The following is a 27,702-nucleotide window of genomic DNA, read 5'->3' on the forward strand; positions in this document are numbered from 1 at the left end:
GAAGCCTGGCTAATGCCCTCTGATGATGCCCTCTGATGTCGATCCTGCTGGTGGTTGGGGTCAGACCCCCATCCTCTTCTTGCTAGTTCTAAAGAACTCACCAGAAAGGCATAAAAATTTTCACAGACTTTCACCCCACCTCCCTTTTTTGTTTTCTTCTGGGGCAGAGGAAAAAGCTGATTCATTACTTGTCATGTGCCGAAGGGTGCCCGTAGTGTAAAATAATCAACGGTCTTGGGGGAGGTAGCTGGGCCACTTGCACACGAGGCTGTATTGCTTTGCAGCCTGTGTTCGCCTTCAGCCTGGGTTCATATCTTCTTCCCGTGCGGGAGTCTGTGGATGTTTTCTCTGCAGCCCTGACTCCATGCCACATCCCAGCTGTGTGAATCCCTTTTGATTGGGAGGAGAAAAGGGTAGACTCGGGAATGTGGATCACATGAAGGAAGGCTGCTGACATTCACTCCTCTCCGTTCACATACCTGGCTCCCGTCCCCTGGCAGAAGGGGACACAGTCTACCCTCTGATTTTCCAGCCTGCTTCTGGGAGTCTGAGCGGTGTCACAGAGCTGCATCTGTGACAGGGTCCCCTGCACTCAGTCACTGGCTGCGCTGTGTTCAATCCATTCCAGTTACATTAATGTAGTGGTGCCAGCAGATCCCTTGCTTATACGATGTACGGTATAATAACAGCCAGGCAGTGCTACTTTCTTTGGGCTACTATTTTTATTTGGTGGTTATTTCTTCTGTGTTCTGCCTTCGCTAATGTTTTGGTTCTATTTCAAAATATGATTAAACAGAATGAGGAGCTATTTGACACTGCCCTGTTTTAAATCAGAGCTGCACTTGAGTAGCCGGGACAGTCTAATGGCCTCTGTTCCTTTGTTCTGAGAGTCCCTTGAAAAGGCCAAAGAAGAAAAGCCAGACCTAAATCTTTAAACGGCTTAGGACCCCCAAACAAGCCCTCCAACAAACTAAAGTCTGTTAAAAAATAATTGAAATGTTAGGTAAGTTAAATATAAAAAAGGGCCTCCTTATTAATCCCCCGTTGCTTCTGCTGGCACGTGTCATATTTTCAAGGTACAGTATCAGGAGAACACTGTCATTTAGTGACATATTAGGGCCATATATCATGAGAACATCGTCTTGGTAGAGGATACGGGTACTAAAAGACACGATTCTGGCCAGACAGAACAACAGGGGGTCTTACTTCTTTTCTCCAACCCCTTGCACTCCCCCCTGCCTTTTTCTTTAATCTCCCTCTGTTTTGTGTTGCAGAGAAGTGAATTTCTTCATGGGATATGACTTGTTGCAAAATAATCGGGGGGCCCCAGTGGGCTTCATAAAGTCTTTTAAATGGCTGGGCTTCAAGGGCAGCTTTGTTCAGAGTTTGCACCATTAGCTGGGCCAGGGGAGGCCGTGTTTGCCAGGGTCCAGGTCTCTGGGGTAAAGGCTCGTCGAGCCTAGACTGGGGGAAGAAAGAATAACACTCCCAGATGGAGTGTGATGAATTGTGTGATGTTTTGCAAGATGCTTTCACATAAAGACTCCAAAAGTGTGGCTGTGGGATGCTGCCAGCCTCCTGGGAAAGTACCCCTCGCCCCCGCCCCGGCTCAATTCAAGGAAGAAACCTGAGGACTTGGAGGCTTTTGGTCCAGGCTCTGGTCTGTCTGGCAAATGACAGGGCACTCAGAGACTGAGACTTGTTTTGAGTTTTTAAGTCAGAGACTTCATCTGTCTTTCCTCAAAGGCACTATTTTTACTCTTATGTTCAAAATGAAATCACAAACTAAGGTTTATAATGGTCTGAAAATGGAGAGTGCTTAACAAAGGCAAACATTTAAATTTCTTGGCTGCAAGGAAGAGATGGCTCATCTTAGCCTCTAAACCAAGCAGTGTGCCATAGTGGTGAAATCACCGACTCTGATATCAGCGAGTCCTGGGTTTGAATCTCTGCCGTGGTGAAGCTGGGTAAGCCATTTAACCTCTCTGAGTCTCAGTTCTACCCATAAAATAGGGGTAAATCAGTGCGTGCCTCAGGTTTGTTGTGAGGGTTAAAAAGGACATAATACACAGAACGTGTTCAGCACAGTCTGGCAAATAATAGATTTTCCATAAATGTCAGGTGCTATTATTCTGAATAGTTCAGCAACCTGCCTGGAAAACTATTATTGCCACTTCATTGTTTGGTTAGAGATGGATCAGCTCTGTGACTTTGGTTATTGAAGGGATTTGCAAAAGTGGTGGCGGCTGGGGAAGTGGTTCAGAAAGATCTGGAAATGTTACTTTACATTAAAAGCAAGGGCCATTGACCAAAGATATTTTAAAATAAACAGAAACGTAAGAGACTTCATTGCCGCAGACCTGTATTACAGGAAATGCTAAAGAAAGTTCTTTAAGCTGTAGGGAAATAATATGAGAGGGAAACTTGTATTTTTTTTTTTTTTTTTAGTTTTATTTATTTATTTATTTATTTATTTATTTATTTATTTATTTATTTATGTCTGTGTTGGGTCTTCGTTTCTGTGCGAGGGCTTTCTCTAGTTGTGGCAAGCGGGGGCCACTGTCCATCGTGGTGTGTGGGCCTCTCACTATCGCGGCCTCTCTTGTTGCGGAGCACAGGCTCCAGACACGCAAGCTCAGTAATTGTGGCTCACGGGCCCAGCTGCCCTGCGGAATGTGGGATCTTCCCAGACCAGGGCTCGAACCCGTGTCCCCTGCATTGGCAGGCAGACTCTCAACCACTGCGCCACCAGGGAAGCCCGGGAAACTTGTATTTTACAGGAAGTAATGTAAAACATCAGAAATGGTAGATATCTGTATAAATAAAAAAGGCTATGTTTCCTCTCAATTTGATTAAAATACATGACTCTTTACAGCAAATAATAAATAAAGTAAAAGCAAGGGCCATTGACACCTCCCACCTCTACTGACCTCAGATGCCTCCCACCTCTTGTACTGACCTCACTCAGTTGGGGAAGAGAAGAGATCTCAGCTGGGAAATTTGGGTTATTTTCCCTATCAAATGCACTTTCTTCGCTTTAGAAATGGTTTTGTTGGTGTTTTTTCAACTTTCGTTGAGCTGAGAGACATGGCCCAGAGCCTCGTACTTGTACACTAAGGTTTCAAAGTGTCCCAAACTGCCTTTCCTTTTCTTTTTTTTTTTCCTCGCAGCTCTTTCTGTGCAGGAGTTATGGAGAAGTCAATTGTACTATCAGTAACAAAGAAGAAGCAAGTCAAAGCTTAATTAAAATAATAAATCATCAATCACATTTACTACTGACATTGGCAACCACTGAGCTATCTCAGTCTCTCCCCACCCCCTCCCACCCTCCCCCCCAATGATTATTTTCTAAGAGATTAAGAACAGATTTTGTCCAGAGGAGACCAGCTGGAGCACGTACAAACTTGTGTTGTCTCCTTTTTGAGGCTTATGCTCCCTTGCAAAGGATTTCCCCGGACCACACGTTCCAGGGAGGGAATCACTTTACTTTTTGGATTCTCAAAACCGGTGACATCAATGAAGCCTGCCCCCTCTGGATCTTTTCTTTCAGTTTTTGTCTACATCTCTGCATTCTAGAACTGTAACGTTTTGCAGTTAGATCTGTTTATTTGAGTTTTGGCCCATCCCTTCTGTGACATCTTTCACAGGTTACCTTCTAACAGGGCAGGGAACATGGCGGGAGACCTCACACGTCCGCCCCAGGTGGCCTGTCTTTCCAGAAAATTTCCAGACTCGCTCAGCTACATACTAATCTAGTCCTGAACTCTCAACGGTCATGTAGGAGCTAACCTAATTTTAATATGATGCACCCATAAATTTTAATGCTGTGTTTTAGCAACTAACCTCCCTGGCTATCCTCTTAATCCAGGTCTGGGAACCAAGTTCTCTTCCCAAGTTCACTGCTAGCTAGCTCTGAGGGACCTGAGACACTTAACTTCATTGTGTGCCATTCCTCCGACTGCAAATCTTAGGAAACCTGTGAGGATTAATGAAATAATGGCTGCAGAGCTCTTTAGAAGAAAAGTGCTATGTAAACATGAAGTATTATTCTTCTGTTTATGAGACATTTTATAATATTGCCTAGGAGAAATTGTGACTGGTGTTCGAAAGTACCATAAAGTTCCTTTTTGGCTCTTTTGGGGCTGGAATTGGGTTACAATGGAGCACTTCACGGAAAAGTTGACCTCTTTGACTACATGTGTGGGGAGACCGGGAATTCCGAGGAGAATACATGCGCTGATGTTGGATCACCTTCCTCCTTGGGAAACTTGACACAAAACATCTGTATTCCTAAAAACAAATTCCTCTGTGAGCAATTTTGAGACTCTCAAATAGTGAAACACTACCGTGTGGGCACTTCAAACAAATTCTGTAATAAAGAGAATTTGATTAAGGGTCTTAGTGTCCTATTTGTGCTCACTGACCGTGATAGCTTTTGAGTCAAGGTGGAATTCTTTTCTGTAGTTCTCACTTGGTGCCAGAAGTTACACTGCAGTGTTTGTGTGATCTGCTAACATCTGATGTCTTGTCCCCTCTAAGCACGTGTACATTTCTAGACCATAGACAGGAAGCTTGCTGTGTGGTTTCTTTCCTGTTCCCACAGCACTGGGTGCAATGGCACATGGGTCAAGCCTCTGGTTCAGCTGCTTTAGAACTTCCACTCCTTTACTTCTCCGAGTCACTGTGCTGGGCATGCATCCCCTGACAGTAGCCGATGACAGAGGGAACCCCTTATTCAGAATTAATATGGGTCCAGCCCCATGGCTATTTGCATTTTGATAGGGGAATCCATCTATAGGGCCCCTCCCTAAAAAAGACTACAGTGAGGAAATGACACAGGGGTGTGTGCATATATGCAGCAAGGCAGGGTAATCTGGAGGGTTTTTAATTTAGGAAAGAGAGTCACTTCTACCTCTTTATCCTCTCTAATGATATCACCTGGCCCATGTGCTTTATTGACATATTTTGTTGTTCATTTGGGTAGAAAAAAATATTACAACTTCACGGCCTTCTTGATTTTCTGAAAAAGGATTTGGCACTTAGAATTTGCAAGTTCGCCAAATGACCGCTATTTGCCTCCAAGGCAGGCTTTGCTTTCATAAAAGACAAGGATGGAAGGAAAATAACACCATCTTGTAGAGGAAGAGACTCATGTGGTCTGCCACCTTCCTAATATGGCTAATCACATGGAGGATCAGCAGGCAAGGCACCAGGTATTTTCATTTTCCCTCTTATTTCAAGAGATTTGTGTTGCTGTTTCATAGTCTAGAAATACAGCATCTGCCAGCCGACGTTTCTCCCTGATCACTCTCATCATATCAGCTGCTGTGTTGTCCTCTCCAGATTTTTAATTTTATTGTTATGTTTAAATATAAATGAAAGGTCAGGTAATACTTTCCATAGTCCATAATAGGATTGCGCCTGGAAGAATCTTAGAAAAAAAATATCTTCAAGACATTGGCTTGAAATAAAACAAAAGCATCTCAAAAACATTTTTTTTTTTCTCGTTGAGAAAAGCAAACAGGAAAATCTCACAATGGCAATTTGCTATCTTCTCTAACCAACCCCCCCACCACCCCGCCAAATCAGTGACAGATCATTTCCCTCCATTCCAGACACTGAAAAATGCTCAGGAGGCACTGGCGGGTTTCTTGGCACATTTCCTAAGCGCAGGGAACTCTGTGCTGCCATCTAGTGGCAGATCTTAGATACAGCAAGCTGGCTGCTGGAATCCTGTTTGAACTTGGCTGCGGCCGGAGCTGTGGTTTGGCTCGCATCCTTATAGAGCTTTGTTGCCAGCCATGTAAGTTTTTTTCTTTATTACTCCCTATGCCCCTCTTTTCTTTTTGTTTGTTGGCACTTCATTTCATGTGCCCCCAGAGGCTGTGTTTTGAATTTTGATATATTTGGTCTTTCTGAAAGGAGGAAATAATGCAGACAGATGCCTTTGACAACAGGTAAATCACAGGCTGGCTGACCCTAGAAATTGGTAAACATGGAGAGACAGAGACTGAGAATGAAAAATGTGATGGTAGTTATTACTCGTAGGCACAGGCTAGGTTGGTTTTTAAGAATGTTCTGACATTTTCCTCCAGAGCATTTTTACCACCATTTCTGTGGCTTAGTTTTGGGGAGACTCAAACTCAGGCTGGAATCTTGGGGAAAATTTGCGTGGGGATGTGAGTCTGGCTGTCAGAGGTGTGATAGGCATAGATACCTATCAATATACAAAATAGTGCATCTTTCCTTGTTACCAGAAAACAGCTGGTGTTTGTAGACCTTCCCATGGTTGGTGATGACACAGCTCCTTGAAGTTATTCAGCTCTTGTTAGAGAGCTCATTTCACATATGTGGAACCACCTGGAAGGTATTAATCTCTCCTGGGGCCTTAGGACTATGGCATTCTTTAGTTCTTGTGTGTATCCCGCATGCTGGGAAGTAGCAAAGTGCAGCATTTAAGCACGTGCCTTTGGAGTCGGACCTCTATTTGTATTCCAGATCTGCCTCTTGTGTGACCTGGGCAAGTTTACCAATGTTGGTTCCTCATCTGTAAAATGGGGACGATGTGGAATTTTTTTGTGAAATAATGCATATACTATTCTTAGCACAGAGCTTGATACATAGAAAGTGTTCATTAAGTGTGAGTCAGTGTCAGAAAACATTTTGTGAATGAAAACGTGAACCGAAGGAGCCGTGACCTTGAGTAAGAGCAGAGGACACTTGGTGCACGTGGGAATGAGGCAGCCAGTGGAGAGGGAGTCCTGAAGGCACGGCTTTGCATGTGCCCCTTCTCACCAGAGCTGTTGGCTTGAAGACCAGTGTTTTCGCCTCTTGACAAAATCAGGGAAAGCAAAGTGAGTGGTCTTAATTAACCTGTGCTTGAATTTACTCTGTAGCTGCTGGACTCAATTAAGAAGATGGAGGAATCAGCCTCTCACCAGCGATTCTCTGCCGTTTTTCTTTCTTTCTTTGAGAGCCTGGGATTCTGAGCTTGTGCTCCATACCCATGCAAGCAGGCAGCTGGGAAATGATCAGGTCTGGCAGCTCTGTACCAGCGTGACCCTTGGTAGATATAAAGAAACTCCAAGTGTTATCAGAAGGGGGAAAAATATCTCACTAAACCTACAGCTAAGGTTTAGGTTTACGCTCTCTGTGCGAGAGAGTGTGTGTGTGTGTGTGTGTGTGTGTGTGTGTGTGTGTGTGAGTACACAAAAAATTCCAGAAGTGAATCTACAAATCATCTGGTTGAAATAAATTTTCTGCTGAACTATAATTACGAGCTATTTATTATGGATCTTGGGATCTTGCTATGGATTTTGATTGGCTGCTAGGTTTCTAATTTAGCAAAGAATTCCTATATGTAAGAGACTGTGTGTCTTCCTATACATGAGACCCCAAATTTTGACTTCACACCCACTCTGACTACTGTTAGAGTTTTTACTTCCTTGTGTCTGAGGAGTCTTCCTTTCAGAGAGGAGATGCACTTGGGAGCTGGGGCGTGGCTTTTCCTTAAGGCTGCAGCCAGCTTTGCTGAAGGCATAAAGCCGAGGTAACAGATGCTCTGAGGTAATGCCCTGGGTGGGGCAGCTGGTATCAAACTATGGCTTCGAGTAACTGCACTTTGCAAAGCTAAGTCACTGTTCATAATGCCAAGCAGCACAGACACCTGATCGTTGTTCTCTATTACTCTGGTGGTGGCAAAAGGCGCTATTAATTTTTAAGAATATACCTCTTTAATTTGAATTGTGACCATAACTGTGTATTACGTTTGTATTTAAGAAGAAAATATGAACATAAATCAAAGGGCCATGACTTACAGTGAGTCATGATGCCACCATTATTATGAAGAGAGGGTGAGGGAAGGAGAGTTGCAGGGCTCGGAGCCAGGATACCTGGGTTCAGGTTGCAGGCAGCCGTTCACTCCGGGACTGTGGACAGCTCCCGAGCCTGCCTCAGCCCCGCTGGTACTAAGAACGCTCCCCGTACAGCGGTGGTTCTCAGCCTGGGCTGCACACTGGAATTACCTGGGAGCCTGGTCCTGAGATAAATCAGATCTGAGCTTCAGGGAATGGGAGACAGTGCCGGGCTTTGTTAAGAACTGCACACGGGTTCTGATTAGCAGCCAAGGGTGAGGATCACTGCCTCATGGGATTTTAAGGAGTCAGTGAGATTAGCCCTGTGAGAACCTTTATCACATAACACACACCGAAAAGGGGGAAAGAAAAGAAGACTGGGTTACTCAGGTCAACCACACCTTACAATCAGACACCAGTAACCAATAAACGAAAAAACAGAAGGTCTGCACACCAGCCGTGCAGGAGTGGGTACAGTGGCTGAGAACTGATGCTCGCTCTTTGAGTGGCCAGGCAGGTGTTGGGACGGCCCCATCTGTGTGTTTACCACATTGGCCTCGGTAATGATGGCCATTTTCTACGTGGGGACGTTTGAGCAGCACCGATCGGGGTGGGCTCATTATTCCCATGCTTCAGTGGCCTTGCAAAGCCATCAGCGCAGTGAGACAACAAGACTGTGTAGAAATAGAGCTGTTGGAATGGCGAGGCTCACCCGTCCCCAGGCTCCATATACCTTACTCTGGGGGAGGGGTGATTGGTGAGTTGGAGGGAGTGGGGTTCTGGGACTCTCGGAGGTTCTGCTCATTCAAAAAGGGAGGAGATGACAATCTGGACTCATTTTAGAATTAGACCCTGGGAACATCTTGAGGGGCTCTGCAACTCCTAGGGAATTGGAGGGCAGCACAGAAGGTGACATGTTTTATCTGAGAACTGTTTTAGAGCTAGAATTTGGTGTATGGGCTCAGCTTGGACCCCAGGTCCCCAACACACACACACACACACACACACACACACACACACACACTTAAACACTCTCACATCCCTCACCCCCTCACACCCCTCCTTGGTGCTGTAATAGAAATGGGGAGATCTTCCTTACTCTTGACATTAAAGCATACTGGTTACACTTGTGAATCTTCCCAAGGTCATTGTCAGGGCTGAGTCAGGATTTCTCCTGCACATATTCCAGGAGGGTTCTGAATTCATCTCGAGGTCAGAGGGCTGGTCAGTTGCTCCTCTCTGATCTCTCCCTAAATCAGGCAATGAGTGTGGTCATCCCAGCCTTAACTCAGGGTAGGGCGTGGGCATTGTACACATTTGTGAGCTCAATATTGAAATCCACCTCTGCCACCGCAAAGCTGTATGATCTTGAAAAAGTCATAGACCTTCTCTGAACAGCAGTTTTCCTGTTTGTAAACAAGAGATAATGATAATACTTATCTCACAGCATTTTAATAGGAATGAAAGCCACAGCACCTAGCATTTAGTAGACCCTTGTTACAGCTCCAATCTCGTTGAAGTGTTGTCACATAGTATTTTTGGTCCATGAGCATCCTGTTCTCCAAACAGGTATATGCATCATATTTGGATCTTCTTGAGGTCATTTTAACAGCTAACTTTTCAGGATAAAACCAAAGATGCAAATGCTCACCACACTGTCATTAGCATAAGTGCTAATATAATGCAGCTGTCCCACAGCTATAAAACACTGACTCCTGTGTCTCTGCTTGGCATAGGGAATATTATTTTTTCTCTTACTGAGCCGATTCAATACTCAACTTTGTCATTATTTGAGTTGGAACTTTAGATTGCTGCATTTTAATTCACTCTACTATTAAGGATTGTTGGACGGCCGTGTGCAAATATTTTTGTTCTCACGATGCAGTCCTGGCCCAGGTAGCCCAATGGGCAAAATATGATTTACACAAATATTATCATTTCTATAGTGTGTACTGAAAAGAAACCTTAGAGCAGGGCGGGAGAAAGCCTCTCTCTCTCGGAGTTCGGTTATCTAGGTTAAATTGGCTGGTAAAGAAGGGACTTTTCATCCCCTTTCATCTGCCCCTAATCTCAATCTATTCCTGGAAGGATATTTTTGTTCCAGAAAGAGCAAAATCTCATTTGCTATCACAGAGTTTTCTCGCCAAGATGAAGGCAAGATAGGAAGAGGGAAGCTAGGAAAACCTTAGCCATGTGCTAGGATTCTGGGGATTCTGTTTTGAAGTTGATTTCAAATGTTTCTTGTCCTTTTTGCCTAGAACAAGGAAGTGACCTGTAAGAGAGAGAAGTGCCCAGTGCTGTCGAGAGACTGTGCCCTCGCCATCAAGCAGAGGGGAGCCTGTTGTGAGCGGTGCAAAGGTAATTTATGTCTTGGCTGCCTTTTTTGGCTGTTCCTGCAGGCATTTTAATTTCTCTTTCTCTCATCTTTCTCTTCACTCAGCTCTTGGCTGGGGTGCAAGTGGGTGTTGGGAGGGAAGCTGCTGTGTGTGTGAGTGTTGGGGGTTGGTAGTAAGGGCGGTCCTCCTAGTAGGGGATGAAAGTGCAGTGAGCATCTGCATCGTTGGTTTATTTTCTGAGGCAAGTTGTTAAAATGCCACAGAAGAGATGTAAACATGATGCCTCTGCAGGTTGGCACACACGCATGCAAGCCTGTTCTGTCACGAAGTTTCAACACTCAGTTTTTCCAGGCTCTACGCTCGCCCTGCCCACCTCTGCCAGAGGAGTCTTTTAGACCAAATTTTATCATTTTGGTCCCTATTAAAGTTTTTTCTTTCCTTCCAAATTAAATCTAAGTCCTTCCCTTTGTCTTTGAAGCATCTCTAAAATGCCCTTACTCCACCCCCATCTCCTGTGGCCCTCTGGCGCGCCTGTCTCTCTCAAACACACTGTTCTAGGTTGCCTCTGCCTTAGCTCAGGTCTTTCCTCCAACCTGCCCAGATGCTGCCTGTGCTCAAGGTCCCCCAGCCCTCATCCGTCACTCTCCTGGTTAAGTTTCCATGGCACCCAGAAGTTCACACAGATACTTCAGTGATGTGCTTTTTCATTGTCTTGTTTGTGTTCAGTAGATCCTCAGCTCCTCAGGACAGGAGCCAGGTCACGCTCTGATGTCACCTAGTGTATGTCAGTGTGTGCAGTGTGGTCCCCCAGAGGTCAAAATGAGCACAGTTGTTCAGGATGTGGGCTCCGGAGTCACACTGCCAAGTCCAAATCCAACAGTCCTGGGTTGCAAAGAGATTTCTCACCCTGAAGATGCATCCTGGGTTGCAGAGTGTTCCCCAAAAGTTCATGTCCATTAGGAACCTCAGAATGTGACCTTAATTGGAAATGGGATCTTTGGAGATGTAATTAGTTAAGATAAGGTCATACCAGATTAGGGTGGCTGCAAATCCAATATGACTGGTGTCTTTATATGAAGAGCAGACAGAGACACACAGAGAACGTGGCTGTGTAACAAGAGGGGCAGGTATAGACGCCTGGGCTCTGTTGCTGAGATTCAAATTCACTTGCCCTGGGGAGGGGGGCTAAGGCATCTGTCTTTTGAAGAAGCTCCCGGGAGATTTAATGTGCAGCCTGGGTGGGAACATCTGAAAGAGATCTTGACTAGGTGATTTCTACCCCCACAGAAGAATATCCTTTTTTGGAGCTGCAAAGGGGAGGCTCCCTTCTGTAGAGCTCTCAAAAGGAGCTCCATAGAAACCAAGTAAACTAAAGTACCATTTCTAGTGACAACCCACAAGTCTCTACGCTCAAGGAGGACTTTGAACTTTACAACGCACACTATTATATGAAATCCACACGTCAAGGATTAATGCCAAGTTGTTTGTGAGTAACTATAGTTATTATAGTTACTATTTATAGACTTAAACTATAATGTTTAAGTCTATAAATAAATAAATAAATAAGAGGCAGAGGTTGGAGTTGTGTTGCCCCAAGCCAAGGAATGCCTCGTGTTACCAGGAGCTGGGAAAAGGCCAGGAGGGGTCTTCCCTGGAAGCTTCAGATGGAGCATGGCCCTGCCAACCCTTGATTTTGGACTTTTACTTTCCAGAACTGAGAGAACACATTTCTGTTGTCTTAAGCCTCCAAGCTGGTGGTAATTTGTCACAGCAGCCTGAGAAACTAATACCCCAAGGTTTTCACTTGAGCAGGTAGAGACATGGAACCTCTTTCTACCCCAGTTCCCTCTCCTGTTAAATGAGGATAATAATTGTGTCGGAGGGAGCTAATGGCGAGACACAGTCAATGTGTTTAGCAAAGTGCCTGGCATGCAAACATTTCTCGGTTAATATAAATATAGTAGGTGCTCTGTAAATACCTGATGGACTTGACTATAAAAATGCGTCTTCTGAAGCCTTTTGGAGCAGGAGAAATCAGCCATTTACTTCTCATCTCTTTCCTACGGAGTTGGGAGGCAGATGTTTTACTCATGTGACTTCTGAGAGCTATTGATGCAAGACCTGAAATAGTAATTTCTTAGGAGTCTCCCAAGCTGATGGTCAGATAAAGTAATTCCAATTAAGAATACATTACTGGGACTTCCCTGGTGGTCCAGTGGTAAAGAATCCGGCTTCCAGTGCAGTGGACGTGGGTTCGATCCCTGGTGGGGGAACTAAGATCCCACGTGCCTCAGGGCAACTAAACCTGAGCACGACTACTGAGCTTGCCAGCTTCAACGAGAGAGCCCACGTGCCGCAAACTACAGTGCCCACGTGCCCTGGAGTCTGCGGGCCACAACTACAGAGAGAAAACAACAACAACAACAACAAAAACCCTGCACGCCACAACTAGAGAAAAGCCCGCGCGCTGCAACAGAAGATCCCGCATGCCTCACCAAAGATCCCACGTGCCGCAACTAAGACCCGATGCAGCCAAAATAAATAAATAAATAAAATTAAATTAAAAAAGAAAGAAAAGAATACATTACTGAGCCAATGTGTGTCTAAGTTATCGTTGATTCACCTTAAAGAACCTCTTCTATTTAATTCTTTATTTTTTTAACGGCTGATTTGCCATCTTCATCTTGCAAGGCTGCCTCGCCGGTGAGAGATGAGTTGGATGCTACAGGGTGGAAGCAGAATGTGTGAAGGAACCATGCCCAAGGCATTAGGTTCATTTCCCGTTAACCGTAGCACAGGAGGGCACTTTGGGTTGCTGTAGTGTGTAACCTACTTGCCTTCTTGTCCTGCTGTTTCCTTTATCATCATTCTTTCCTTTGATCATCCTAATCTTCCAAGGGAAAGGGATACTTGTGACAAATACATTTCATGAGTATTCTTTCTGAGCTTAAGATGATAAAGTCTCGGGCTTCCCTGGTGGTGCAGTGGTTGAGAATCTGCCTGCCAATGCAGGGGACATGGGTTCGAGCCCTGGTCTGGGAAGATCCCACATGCCGCGGAGCAACTGGGCCCGTGAGCCACAACTACTGAGCCTGCGCGTCTGGAGCCCGTGCTCCGCAACAAGAGAGGCCGCGATAGTGAGAGGCCAGCGCACTGCGATGGAGAGTGGCCCCCGCTCGCCGCAACTAGAGAAAGCCCTCGCACAGAAACGAAGACCCAACACAGCCAAAAATAAATAAATAAATAAATAAATAAAATTTAAAAAGATGATAAAGTCTCTTCAAATTAAACTGGACCCAAGAATAGACCAGTGAATTCAGCGCCCTGAGTTCTCTTTCTGACAGTAAAGTCCAGGCCTTTTGGGGGAGATCAGAATCCTCAGCCTGCCCTGAGGTGGACCTTACTGAGAGAGACTCCTGAAAAGTGCTGACTTGTCAGGCTGTAGTGGGGGCTCTTAAGATGCCCCCCTTCATTTTCTCTATTTCTACTCCATAATACAGTTTTTGTCTCCTGGGTTTTAAGGGACACAGTTGTATTTGCACTGGTTTATTTATGTTTTTCTGATTAGAATAGTTACATATGCTCATAGAAGAAGCTTTTAAAAATAGGCTAAACTGTGGAAAAGCAGAAAATAAATTACTCATAATCCCACCACCCAGAAGTAACAACAGTTAATATTTGATATATGTTTTCTGTATTTTTTTCCCATGTCGAAGTGTTTACCTAGTTGATATCTTACTATCGAATTGTGTTATTTCTGGGTTTTTTTGCTTTTTTTTTTTTTTCTTCTCCCGCTTAACATCAGGGCATAACATCTTCTCAACTTGTTCGGAAATACTGTCCTTAATGGGCACATAAGAATCTGCGTGGGAATGTACCAACATTCATTGGGTCATTTCTCCATTCCTGGGCATTTAGGTTATACCCTGGATTTTAGCATTGGGCAAGGGTAAGTACAAGAAGCTGAAACCAAAGAACATGTGCAGTAAAGGAATAACGACCAAAAAGGGAGGATCAAGAGCATTGCCTGGGTAGAGAGGAGATCTTGGTGTGAACCCAGAAACCACTCTGGATTTGGCCTCCCAAGGAATCTGGGTAAACCTCTCCTCCCCATCTCGTGTCCTCTGATCACGCAGTGGAACAAGGACAGCAGCAAATCCTCAGTGTGGAGCAGATACTGAGACAACCGCGGCAGCTGTGCTTCTCGTAAGCCCTCTTCCAACGGGCGTGGTCAGTGCTAACACTGGCGGTTTTAACTTTTACTTAGAATGATTGCGTGAGGAGTAGTAGTAATGAGTTTGTTGATAATACTTTATTTTAGAGCAAAATGATGTCCAGGCAAGATTATCTCAGGGTCAATTTTTTTTGTTCGTTTTGCGGTCGACGCATACATTTATTTGACTGTGCTAAATCTGTAATACGAAGCCCATTTTACAGATGAGGAACTGACTTAACGATTTGCACTGAGTCACAAAAAGTTTGCAATGGCTAGCCAGGACTCGCACCCTGTTCCCACAGACCTGGGGCCCTGTGCCTGGCAGGGGAAGGGCCTGGAACACCCGCGGGCGCTCCCGATCCACAGCCACCGCGGCTCTTGCTCTCGGGGACCCCGTGCCGCGCTGGCAGCGACCAGCGCCAACCGGTAGGAGGAGGGGGAAGGGGAGATGCAGGACATCCACCGGGGCCACACCGACTTCCGCCCGCGACTCCGGGGCTCCTCCCTCCAGGGCTCCTCCCTCCAGGGCTTCCGGCCTCCGGACCCGAGGCCCCTCCTCTGCTTCCGGGGCGGGTCCAGGAAGCGGATTCAGGGCGTTGAAGGGACCTCAAAGCCCCTCCGGCCAGTTAACGCATGGTGAATGGAGAGCTGATGGAGGACAGACTGGTCTCACCATTAGGCTTGCAGGCCTTCTGTATCACAAGCTCTGCCCCCGGTCCCCCGAGTCTACATTTTTAGGTCACCACTGGGACTCTCATGGGGGCTGAGGCTTGAGAACCACTGCTACCAGGTAAAGAAAGGAAAGGAAGAGAGAAGGTGGGTCTTTCTGATGAAGGAATGAGAAGCACATCTGTGAGAGGCTCTTGGTCGATATCTGCCCTGGTCAGTGCATCTTTGGGGTGAAATCTCTTTGCCCCTCGTAGCTGTGAGGCTGTGATCCTTTGCTCTCCTGCTATTTTGAAATTTTTTTAATCATTAGAATGATGGTATAAGAAAGAAAGAAAAGTAGATAATGACCAAGAAAATGTAACTGAAATGTTGAAGTGCTGGTGAATGGTTATCAGAACTCTTCCTAGTTATTCAGTTGTGTAAATAAACGGCGGGGAGGGTGGTGGGACTTGAGCCCCAAGAACTGGCAAAGGACCTCCCATCATTTGCTGAAACTTTTCAGAAATAACTCTTTTCAGAAATAACAACTGTTATCAATTTATTGTGTCTTTACCAGACCTTTTCCAGTTTATTACATATACACACATTTATATATATATGTAATTTTGTATATGTGGTTTTATTTTTACATAAATGAAATTAAATAGTAATTATTCTTTCACAGTTTGCTTTTTAAAACTATCTCTACACTAATATGATTTAGGAATTTTCCCATGCCAGTTCATGCCTTTTAGTTGTGTGGATCCCATAGCACAGACGTACAATAATACATTTAGACTTTCAGTTTTATGCCAAGCTACAGGGAACCAACTTGCCATTCTTGCTGTGCCCCTGTGTGTCTGATGCTCAAAGACAAACCTGGAAATCAAAGTGCTGTGGGGAGAGGCGTGCACAAGTTAAATTGTAATTGCCTCCAAAAGAGGCAAGGCTAGTCTCCTTTCCTATTCCTTTGAGAGTTTTCAAGCCTTTCTTCCTAAAAGATTATGATAGACTAGAGGAGAAGTTGGTATTACACATAGCAACATTTAGGCGAATCTGCTGCTTTTGCCTTAAAAACTTGCGCATATAGCCGTGTTGCCCATACACTGCCCATATAGCCAACTCTTTATTTGAGACTGCCACGTGCACACTCCTATCCCAATTCTTTCCTGTTCTGGGTTTCTCCCATATTACAAGGGATATTTTCCTCCCTTTTTTGTGGTTTTGTGAGAAATGGTATCAAGTTCCTTTTAAAGAACCTAACTGAGGGTCAGCAATTCTTTTTTGTTTTTCAATGAAATATAGAAAGCACCGACAGTTGTCAACAAATTAAGACTTGAATGGTGGTATTTTTGCAAAATTTCGCCCAATGAACTGAACTGCAGTAACAGAATCAACTAAGTTTAGAATATAGGCTAGATGAAGAAAGGGGGACTGTTTTACATGCCTCTTATTTCTAAGAATGATTTTTCAATGAGAAAATATCATCATCCTCATTTTTATCATCTCAGTTATCAAACATACTTCACATTTGAGGCATTTGAAGACTCTCTGAAGTTATTACTTTTTGTTTTGATACTTCCAATAGGGGGAAAGCACAGAGAGAAGAAGGCATATCATCAGCTCATTCTTTCTTGGACATTCTCTTAAGAAATTTGGGCCATTTAAAATTCCCATATTAATTTATGCTTATGTTTATATCTATATTCTATGTGTACTGATGTATATGTTCATAGTTTATTTGTAATTATGTGGAGTCTCATTTCATTCCTTTAAATAATTACAGAAGTTTATATTTATTACATCCGTAAAGACTATGCTCATTCTCTGTGGGTCTTTAAGGATCATTCCTATTCTTTGTTTTGAGGCCAGGCTCAGTGATGATATTGTTCCTACAGGAAAACAAGGTCTTCTATATGTTGGTCACCTTCTGGTGTGATGAAAAGTGGAACCTGCTTGTATTTACCAAGAGCTTTGACCCTTTGAGAAAGCCGTGGCATTTGCTTTTCCACTTAGTGTTGTTGAAGCCCTGTGGGTGGTGAGGTGTGACTCGTCTGGTTGATTTTAAAACCTTTATCCTCACCTGTTACCTTCATAATAGTAGTCCCAAAGGGATGTGTTTCCCCCCAGTGCTGGATACTGGGTTAGCTGGTTTATGCTCACCACTTAGTCCTCACAACAGCAGGGGCATTTCTGTCTTTCTCATTTTATATATGAGGAAACCGAAGGCTCAGAGAACTTAAATCACTCATTTGCCAAGGTGTTAGTGACGCAAAGATCAACCAGAGGGTATCCAAGCCCTCAAGGAGCTTGCTCTACTGGAGGGACAAAACAATACCATCCAACGGGGGAAGTTCTCCAGGGAAGGTGTGCCAGAGTGCAGAGGGCAAGGGGAGTGTGCTGGGGAAGGCTTTCCAGAAGAGGCAACTCATTTTTGTGATCAAGAAGGAGTTCATCACATCCAAAGAGAGCTGTTTGTGGGAAGCTCCCAGGTGAAGGTCATGATCCACACAAAGGCATGGAATAGTTCTTAGGCATTGCCCACCACTCATGATCACCTAGGGCACTTGTTAAAACACCATTTCCTGGGCTTTGAAGTTTTTGTTAGTTGATTGTTTAGGGGAGGGTGAGGGGGGTCAGACAAAAGCATGAAGGATCCTATCATGAGTTCTGCTTATTTTCCTCTGAAGAAGATGTTGGTATTGAAAAGGAAGCAGTAGAGTAAATCTGCTGAGACATAAATATGAAAACTCATATTTCCAAAAGGATTTTTAGGAAGGGTGTGTGTGTGTTTGTGTGTATAGACATTTGTGTTCTTGTTTGCTTCAATCAGATTGCTCATATGTTCCATTCATTCATTCATTCAACAAGTATTTACTGATCCCATGCCAGGTATTTATGGGATACCTGGCACTGCTTACCAAATTGTTCTTACCTTTTATGAAGCCAGATTATTCTTTCAAACAAAAAAGTAAGTAAATTATAACTTATTCTTCTCAAGCAAGTGTTTCAGTGTACTTTTCAGATCATTTTGTGCTAATAATTGTCATACATTTTAATCCAAAGAGCCTAATAACTGGGCAAAAGATCATCTAATTTGAAAAATCTCAATATTATTTGATGAAAACAAATGAGATCATTGAGAGTCAAACAGACGGCTTTGGCAGCTTTTCTGTATTTACTTGGACTGAGAATCACCCTTTAATTTGGGGCTCTTTCATGAACAATCATGTACTTGTTATCTGAATATATGTTTGTTATTAGTGGATAATAAACAAATAAGGTGGTTTTCAAACATTTATAGGTCAAATTCCATCCTCTTTCTTCATACAGAGCGTAAAATATTAATTGTCCACAATACTTTGATGAAAGATACAAGAAAATAGTCTTTCATTTATCAAGTGGGATTTATATTCCGCAATCTTTTCTTGTCTTTGGTTTCTCTGTGCCTTGTCTCATTTCTCTATGGGGTGTGATTCCCATGGGTTGTTTTTTAATAGTTTAATTTTTATATTTGATTTAAAAAGATCCTATGATGTCTCAAAATGAAAGGAAAGAGGCAAACTATAAATATTTGCACACTGATTTCCAAAACTGGACAACCATCCTAGGTTCTGGTAAATAATTAGGGAGCAAAACATGCCTGGAGAATTTTAAGGGGATTGGGCTCATTTATAGAGACCAAGTGCTGACCAAAGTAAAATAGAGCTATGAATAATGGTAAAAGATTGAGTATTATTAATTATAGCTTGCCTTTAAAGCAGTACAAAGTCACAAATCAGGAGCCGCTTCTCCTTTTGCTTCGAGAATGACTTGGAAGATGACAATGCCTTTCAGAATATTGTTATGTGGCTGTTTTGTAGGGAGCCAGCCGATTACCATATATAGGAATGAGCATTTAAAAAAACTTAAAAAAAAAAATAACTACAGGGCTTCCCTGGTGGCACAGTGGTTGAGAATCTGCCTGCCAATGCAGGGGACTACGGGTTCGAGCCCTGGTCTGGGAAGACCCCACATGCCGCGGAGCAACTAGGCCCATGAGCCACAACTACTGAGCCTGCGCGTCTGGAGCCTGTGCTCCGCAACAAGAGAGGCCGCGATAGTGAGAGGCCCGCGCACCGCGATGAAGAGTGGCCCCCGCTCGCCGCAACTAGAGAAAGCCCTCGCACAGAAACGAAGACCCAACACAGCAAAAATAAATAAATAAATTAATTAATTAATTAAAAAAAAAAAACCCAAAACTACACTCCCTATGTTGACAGAATAAATTGTCCTGTTGTTTACACGGTTTAAGATGGAATAACCGTGAGTTTTTCCATGCATGTGTCAATCTGGTTGTTTGCTTTTAACCAGATTTCTTTTAGCAATTATAACCGTGCATTGTCTGCTGCCCAAACAAAAGAGCAGCTCTTTCCCCAACCTCTGTTTTCCTTCCTTGTAGACATCACCAAAATCTCTGGTAGTTATTATGTATGATTGACCCAGATGCAGTTTGTCCCAGGTTTCACATCCCAAATAAGGAATGACCTGCCTTAAGGTTAATACTCTACCAGTCATTTAAACTGTACTGTGAACTAGATTTAGAGAATATTTTGGAATAGACAAACCCCAGTCTTTAGGTTTTCATAGATAATGTTATACCACCCCTGAGGTGGTGGTTATTATTGTTCTGATTTAACAGATGGGGAAACAGAGATGCTTAGAGACGGGAAGTGATGTTTTTCAAGATCCCACAGTTGCTCAGAGGTAGCAGGGCTCAGACTCCAAATGCTCCATTCTTCTGCCTGGTAACACATACACCGCCTATGAGATAAGAAGGAGGGAGGAAAGACCTGGAGAATTAGGAGGGCTCCAGAGATGAAGGAGTGAGAGAGACACTGGCATCAGTTTTGCCTGCATCAGTTTCATCTGTGTCACACCCCTTCTCCCTCCATGGACTTTTATACTGTGGGTGGACCAGCAATTTCCGAGGAAGTACATGGGCAAAGAAGCTTTGTGGAGGTATTGGAAACAACATGTGGCTTAGGAGGAGGTGGCTTTTCTTACTAATTGACTTTTTTGGGGAACCCCTAAAATTACTTTCTTTTCCTCTTCAGTATCCATGACTGTACTGCAGTGCCCCAGGGAGACAATTCATATGAGCTTTACTCTTTTGTGAGTATGTATGTGTATGCCTGGTTTCATAAAATATTTTTGATAGATAATGCATTCATACAATTAAAAATACACAAAAGGGACTTCCCTGGTGGCACAGTGGTTAAGAATCCACCTGCCGATGCAGGGGACATGGGTTCGAGTCCTGGTCCAGGAAGGTCCCACATGCCACGGAGCAACCAAGCCCATGCGCCACAACTACTGAGCCTGCGCTCTAGGGCCCACGAGCCACAACTACTGAGCCTGCGCGCCTAGAGCCCGTGCTCCACAACAAGAGAAGCCACCGCAGTGAGAAGCCCGCGAACCACAATGAAGAGTAGCCCCCGCTCGCCGCAATTAGAGGAAGCCTGCATGCAGCAACGAAGACCCAACGCGGCCAAAAGTAAATAAATAAATAAATTTATTTAAAAAATACACAAGAACATCTATAGTAAAAGTAAGGCTTCTTCCTATTCTCGACCCTAGCAACCTTGTACCCTTTCCTGGAGATAACCATTTACTGGATTTGTGAGAATCCTTCCAGAGTCAGTCTGTGCATACAGAAAGCAGTCTCCAGCAGCTTTACTCCTAGCTGCTTTAATGCTGAGACTCTGACCTATCACTTAAAACATCTTAGGAAATTACATTACTCTGAAAAACATTCCCATCACGGAGCTACTCAATTCCAGTGCCACTGTTATTTTTACCATGATTTTGAGCTTAGGAGAATTCTTGACGTGTTTCTTGAAGTTGTTAGATTATGAGATGCCTGCGTGTATATTGTAAGCTATAACTATTTTAACCTTTAACAGTATAACTAGTTTTACCTATTCAGCCCCCCAAATTTGAGTGGAGTTCGTTAATATGTTTTTAAAGACAAGAGAAAAAACCAATAACTTGAGGGATTTGTTTTCCTCCCTCCTTTTCTCTAACTGAAAAAAGATATATAAAATGTTATATTTCATACATTGGCTTCCTATAATATAAACCAGGCTATTTTGGCATTTAAATTTTAAAAAGACCCTATTTGTTTGAAAAGATCTTGTTAACATTAAAATCATACTTTACAAAACCTGTTTTTGTTGTTAAAACTAGTAAGAAAACTTAAAAGAGAGATCTGCTTTCTCTGTAAAATTTGCTTCAGTCCTTCTATTAACAGCCTCAGTGTTTTAGACTCCATGGGATTTTGGAAAACAGTTTAAGTGAAGAGTTTGTGATTGCCTTTAAGTTAGAAGATTAGATTTCCGAGGCTAGCTGCTGACTTGGGGTGCATCAGTTTTTACTTTTCTGAAGTGGGCAAGTTGAGAATGTTCCTCATTGTTACAGAGGAGAATGGTGGTCCTGGTCCCTTGTCATATCATATGCAAAGTGTTGCAATCAGCTGTGGACCTGGCATCCATATAAAAAACATGGGAATCCTCTTCAATGGCTACCAGCCTGACAGAGCTTCCTTCAGCTACCAATGTCCAGTCTATTTATTTTCTATTGATGCATAACAAGTTTGTCATAAAACTTAGTGGCCTAAAATAACAGTCATTTATTATCGCATAGTTTCCATGTGTTAGGATTCTGGGCATGGCTTAGCTGGGTCTCACAAGGCTGCAGTCAAGGTCAGCCAGGGCTGCGGTTTCATCTGAGGCTCAAGGTCATCTTCTAAGCTCGTGTTGTTAGAATTTGATTCCTTGTAGCTGTAGAATGGCTTACTTCTTCAAGGCTAACAGGAGAGTGTCTCTCTGCCCTATGGACTCTTTTTAAGGGCTCACTTATTAGGTCAGGCCCACTCAGGAAAATTTCCCTCTTTAATGACTCAAAGTGAAATTGATTAGGGATCTTAATTACACCTGTAAAATTGCTTCATCTTTGTATAACCTAATCATGGTAGTGACATCCATCACATCCACAAGTCTTGCCCACACTCAAGGGCTGGGGATTATGCAAGGTGGAGGTATCAGGGAGTGGAAGTCTTTAGGATCACCTTAGAATCTACCAACCATAGTCAGAGCATCTCTGGTATGCATGGCAGGTAGAAGCATCTATCAAGAATGGCACTTAGAGCTAGAATATACCTTATGGATCCTGCACACAACAAGTGCTAGCAAGTGCTCACCCTTGGCTGTTCCCTTTCCTCCCTGTAATGTCTGACTGCTGCTTACCTCTCTAGCCTCCCTTGTTCTGGACTCCTGCCGTTAGGAGACTTTATTTTGTTTCTCTCAGTGTTCTGTGCCTGCTTCTGGTCATGGAGCTTTGCACATGCTGCTCGCTCTTCCTGGCTGCTTTTCCACCCTATGGCATCTAGTTGACTTTTACCCTTTCTTCAGCTTTCACTTTAGGCATCACTTCCTGGCCTCTATGGCCACTTGCCATGGAATTAAGTATCTCTCCTTCTTAACACTAGGCACAACTGTGATTTAGTGTTTTCATTTTCTGTAACTCCCACTAAACTAGAGGTTTTGTGAGGGCAGGGACCATAGTGTTCTCAGCCACAATCACTGTGCCTGGCACACGGTAGTTGAATACATGTTGGAAAAAGGTGAGGAAGAGAGGAAAATTGGAACCAAATTCCAGTCTTCCTGGTTTAGTACATGTCTGTTGAAATCAACTGCATACTTAGTATATTGAGCCATATACATCGTAAGTATACTGTTGAGCCATATACATCTTAAGTCCTTTTTGGAATTCAGCAGAACTTAAAAAGAGTTGAGTGAAAATTATAGGGAGAGAATAAAAATGGATACGTAGGGCTGAAAAATGGCTGGTTGTCTATAAACCACTCCCAAGCTCCTGTCACTTTACTGTTTCTTCACTGAATTCCGTAGAGGTTTAAAAAAATCCTTAAAATCACCATAGCCTAAGTGTATTTTCATGTGGTAGTGGCTGTAGTATATTTCAGTACTTATAGACTTAGTGATAACCTTAATGCAATTTTTAGTAGATCTTTCACTGTATTGTGCAGCGGTACCAAATAATATGCAATTATGGCTTCAGATTTCCTAGTTACCGTCATTTTGGTATGATTATGTGCTTCCTTTTATAATATCATATAAAACACACTTCTAATTGGGCTTCAAGTTTTCTACAGCTGCTCTGAAAACTACTGTTACTGCTTCTAACTTGCCCACCATGGAGAGCAAACCGCTCTACACTTTAAAATGATTTTCCCCCACTCCTGTCTGACATTTCACTACAGGAATGAAATCACAGTGATGCTTATCATCTCGAAATGTCTTAAAATCAAAACGTTCTTATCTCGGGACTTTCCTGAAGGCTCAGTGGTTAAGAATCCGCCTGCCAATGCAGGGGACACGGGTTCGATCCATTGTCTGGGAAGATCCCACATGCCATGGAGCAACTTAGCCTGTGCGCCACAACTACTGAAGCTCGTGCACCTAGAGCCCATGCTCTGTAACAAGAAAAGCCACCGCAATGAGAAGCCTGTGCACCGCAACGAAGAGTAGCACCCTCGCCACAACTAGAGAAAGCCCGTGCGCAATGAAGACCCAACGCAGCCAAAAATAAATAAATAAATATATTACGAAAAAACCCAACATTCTTATCTCCTCTGAGGCTTCTATTAAGCATTGTTTCCTGGAGGCTATCAAACTGTGAAAATAAAGCTAGGTATTCCAAGTGGAAAGTTGGAATGATTCATCAAAAACTACAGGAAAGAAGTGATTTGAAACAAAAGCCCCCAGCGTCTGTTTAGGGTCTCTTTGATTTGCTGCTTGAGTTTGGCAACTGCAAAGTTGAAAGTATGTCTGTATTTGTGACACATATCTTTTTATGAAGATACATGAATGTTCACGCATGCTACTGATTGTTTTTAAAATGACCATCATGCTACAATTATAACTATTCTTATCAAGCTTTGATCAGAGAATACTCTCTTTCAGTCTGCTTAGAAGTTGGCACAATTTGTGTTTAGGATCAAATGTTTTAGGTTCTCTCTTTTTTAAAAATTAATTAATTTAATTAATTTATTTGGTTGAGCTGGGTCTTAGTTGCGGCAGGTGGGCTCCTTTAGTTGTGGCTTGTGGGCTCCTTAGTTGTGGCATGTGAACTCTTAGTTGTGGCATGCATGTGGGATCTAGTTCCCTGGCCAGGGATAGAACCTAGGCCCCCTGCATTGGGAGCGTGGAGTCTTAACCACTGTGCCACCAAGGAAGTCCCTTAGGTTCTCTTTTTGACAGGTATCTCACCTTGAGAACTAATGTGTATTTGCCATAGAAATCTATCTGCTAGAGAGGCTGACATTTACTGGGACTGATGTGATAATGAACATGAACAAAATACATTGGTATTTTTGTGAACTTGATTGCCTCCTTTACTCGGATGGGCTTATTTACACCAGAGCCATCTAATTATGTTTCCAGTAGCTTGGTGGTTAAAGGGCTCAAGATTTTTATCTGCAGACATGCTTGGGCATCGACCAGCCGATGTTTAACACATGAGGCAACCCTCTGACTACCTGAGAATGTCTGAGCATTCTCTGAGCCATACCTGGGACCAGCAGAGGGATCAGATTTAAAAATACACTTGGAATTTTTGATATTTGGGGTTCTGGAGACTGTGGGATGGCCACCTTGATGAGGCTTTGAATGCAAGGTAACAACTTCAAAGCTCTAGAGGCAAGACCACACTGAAGTGCTAAATGCAGAAGCCAGGGTAATATTTTCAGGCATCTAGACAGGGAGCTTCTGTGCCTTGGGGCCTGTGGATTGGATAGTTGTAAAGACTCTCAGTCATTTGAAGAATGAAGTGAAGGGGGTCTGGACTTGGAATTAGATCTGGAATCAGTTCCCTGCTCTGCTACTTCTAGTTACTTGACCTTCACTAAGTTATTTCTTTCCAGGCCTTGGTTTCTTCTTCTGTAAAATGCAGGGGTCCTGAACCTGAATGTGCCTTAGAATTTCCAGGGCTGCTTGTGAAATATTCAGATGCTTGAGTCCCACTCCAGACCAAGTGAAACATAATTTCCAATGGCATCTGTGTCCTTTTTTTTTTTTTTTTTTATTGTGGTAAAATACACAAAACATAAAATTTACCGTTTTAAAGTGTATAGTTCGGTGACATTAAATGCATTCACATTGTTGTGCAATCATCACCACTATCTATTTCTAGAACTTTTTCATCACCCCAAACTGAAACTGTATACCCATTAAGCAATAATTCCTCATTCTCCCTTCCCTGCGGCCCCTGCTAACCTCTATTCTAGTTTCTGTCTCTATGAATTTGCCTATTCTAGGTACCTTGTATAAGTGGAATCATACAATATTTGTCCTTTTGTGCCTGGTTTATTTCACTTAATGTAATGTCTTCAAGGTTCATTCATGTTGTAGCATGTATCATAATTTCAATCCTTTTTATGACTGAATAATATTCCATTGTATATATACACCATATTTTGTTTATCCATTCATCCATCAGTGGACATTTGGGTTGTTTCCACTGGGAATCTGTATTCTTAACTAACCCCCAGGTGTTTCTGATGGTCAACAATTTTGGAAACCACTGAAATGAATGTTCCCCTGGTTAAATTATGAGCTTGTGTATACCAGGTTGAGGAGGAGGAGAGTGAGATATAATGTCATCACTGAAAAGATGTGACTTGGTATTCGTAAGTATTTTATCTAGGTATATTGAATAAACAGCATGACCTCTGATGCCAATAAAATACCCTAAATTCTAGCCAAATGTTCATCGCTTGCTGTTAGGAACAAAAAAAGTTTCACGGACCCAATAACTTCTATCTTCCAGGTCACTTATCCGTTCTTCTGCCTCAGTTATTCTGCTATTGATTCCTTCTAGTGTAGTTTTCATTTCAGTTATTGTATTGTTCATCTCTGTTTGTTTGTTCTTTAATCCTTCTAGGTCTTTGTTAAACATTTCTTGCATCTTCTCGATCTTTGCCTCCATTCTTTTTCCGAGGTCCTGGATCATCTTCACTATCATTATTCTGAATTCTCTTTCTGGAAGGTTGCCTATCTCCACTTCATTTAGTTGTTTTTCTGGGGTTTTATCTTGTTCATTCATCTGGTACATAGCCCTCTGCCTTTTCATCTTGCCTATCTTTCTGTGAATGTGGTTTTTGTTCCACAGGCTGCAGGATTGTTGTTCTTCTTGCTTCTGCTGTCTGCCCTCTGGTGGTTGAGGCTATCTAAGAGGCTTGATGGGAGGGACTCCCAATAACGTCTAATGTTAAAATAAATAGTTGTGTATACAGTGGTGTTCTGGAGTGCTTATATTTCTAGCTCTGTGCTTGGTGCCATTATGTTGGTAGCTTGAAATTGACCATGGTGGTAGTGTTTATACGTTGGAAATTGGAATACACTAAAAGATTGGGGCTTTTCTCTTCTGTAGAGCTGGTTGTCAAACATTAGCAACACATCACTGACTATATGCCATGTGTTTGGTATTTTTCTTCTTTTTAACAAATATCACTAACAAAAGAAATGCAATTTTTAAGATAAGCCTTCGTTGACGAGCTAAAATCCAGAAATCCACGGTTCCTCTCAGATTCAGGAAGTGCAGGATTGCTAGTACAGAGCTCCCATTACCTGCCTCTATGTCAGATTCATATTGGTTGAGTTGGAGGCTCACCTGTTGGTGGAGATTTCTCCTCATCCCTCTCCAGGTATGATCACACTCATCAGCAACTGCATTTCTTGTTGGATATTTGGCTGTATCTTCTACAGCTTCTTTCCACATGTTAATGTCTTTTTCCATTTTTTCCCATTTTAGAGAGGGTGAATTTTTCTCTTTAATGCCCTTATCTACCCACCATTCGATGTAACAAAGACCTCCCTCTGATTTCATGGCCTGCAGATCAGGGCAGGCCACGCACAACCTCCCAGAAGACTCTGCATATATGCTGGGCTGTTTAATCAGGGACCCTTTCTGCTGGCCACACAGTTCTAAAATTATCCCAAAGCAAAGGAGGCTTAGCTCAAACTTTTTAGAAAAGAGCTCAGGTAAAGGAGGTGGCAGATAAGAGGAAAAAGATGGGCTGTAGAAATCTACATTTCAACAAGCCCCCTAGGGATGCCCTTCGTCCTTGGACTGCTCTTTGACAAATGCTTCCCAAAAATGTACTAGGCAAACATCAGCAGGCTTCGTCCTGCAGCGGGAGAGGCTCCTGGATGATGGGTGCATCAAGCCTGATTTTCCCATGTAAATACTTCTCGAATGGTATAAAAAGGGGTATGCCCAGCAGGGGTTTGGTTTGGTAGACATAGAGAAGCTTATTTTTAAATTTATATGAAAAGGCAAAGGACCTAGAATAACTAAAACAATTTCTGTAAAACAAGAGTAAAGTGAGAAGGATCAGTCTACCCAATTTCAAGACTTATAGTGTAGCTACAGTAATAAAGACAGTGTGGTGTTGGTGGAAGAATAGACACAAAGATCAATGGAAAAGGATTAAGAACCCAGAAATAGACTCCTACAAGTATGCCCAACTGATTTTTGACAAAAAGGTGCCAAGGCAATTCAATGGAAGAAGGCTAACCTTTCCAACATA

The 27,702-nt window shown here is 43.1% G+C and overlaps 1 protein-coding gene across 2 annotated transcripts in view; it reads left to right on the forward strand.

Moving 5' to 3' along the window:
* Nucleotides 1–27,702, forward strand: part of BMPER (BMP binding endothelial regulator) — a 255,137-nt gene that overhangs the window by 21,809 nt on the left and 205,626 nt on the right. For both annotated transcript variants that reach the window (XM_082471850.1, XM_082471849.1), the window contains exon 3: nt 10,112–10,211. In XM_082471850.1, the coding sequence (XP_082327976.1) occupies nt 10,112–10,211 (100 nt within the window). The remainder of the gene's footprint in view (nt 1–10,111; nt 10,212–27,702) is intronic.

This window comes from Balaenoptera physalus (assembly GCF_965194825.1).
Source record: "Balaenoptera physalus genome assembly, chromosome: 8".
Classification (NCBI taxonomy): Eukaryota; Metazoa; Chordata; class Mammalia; order Artiodactyla; family Balaenopteridae; genus Balaenoptera; species Balaenoptera physalus.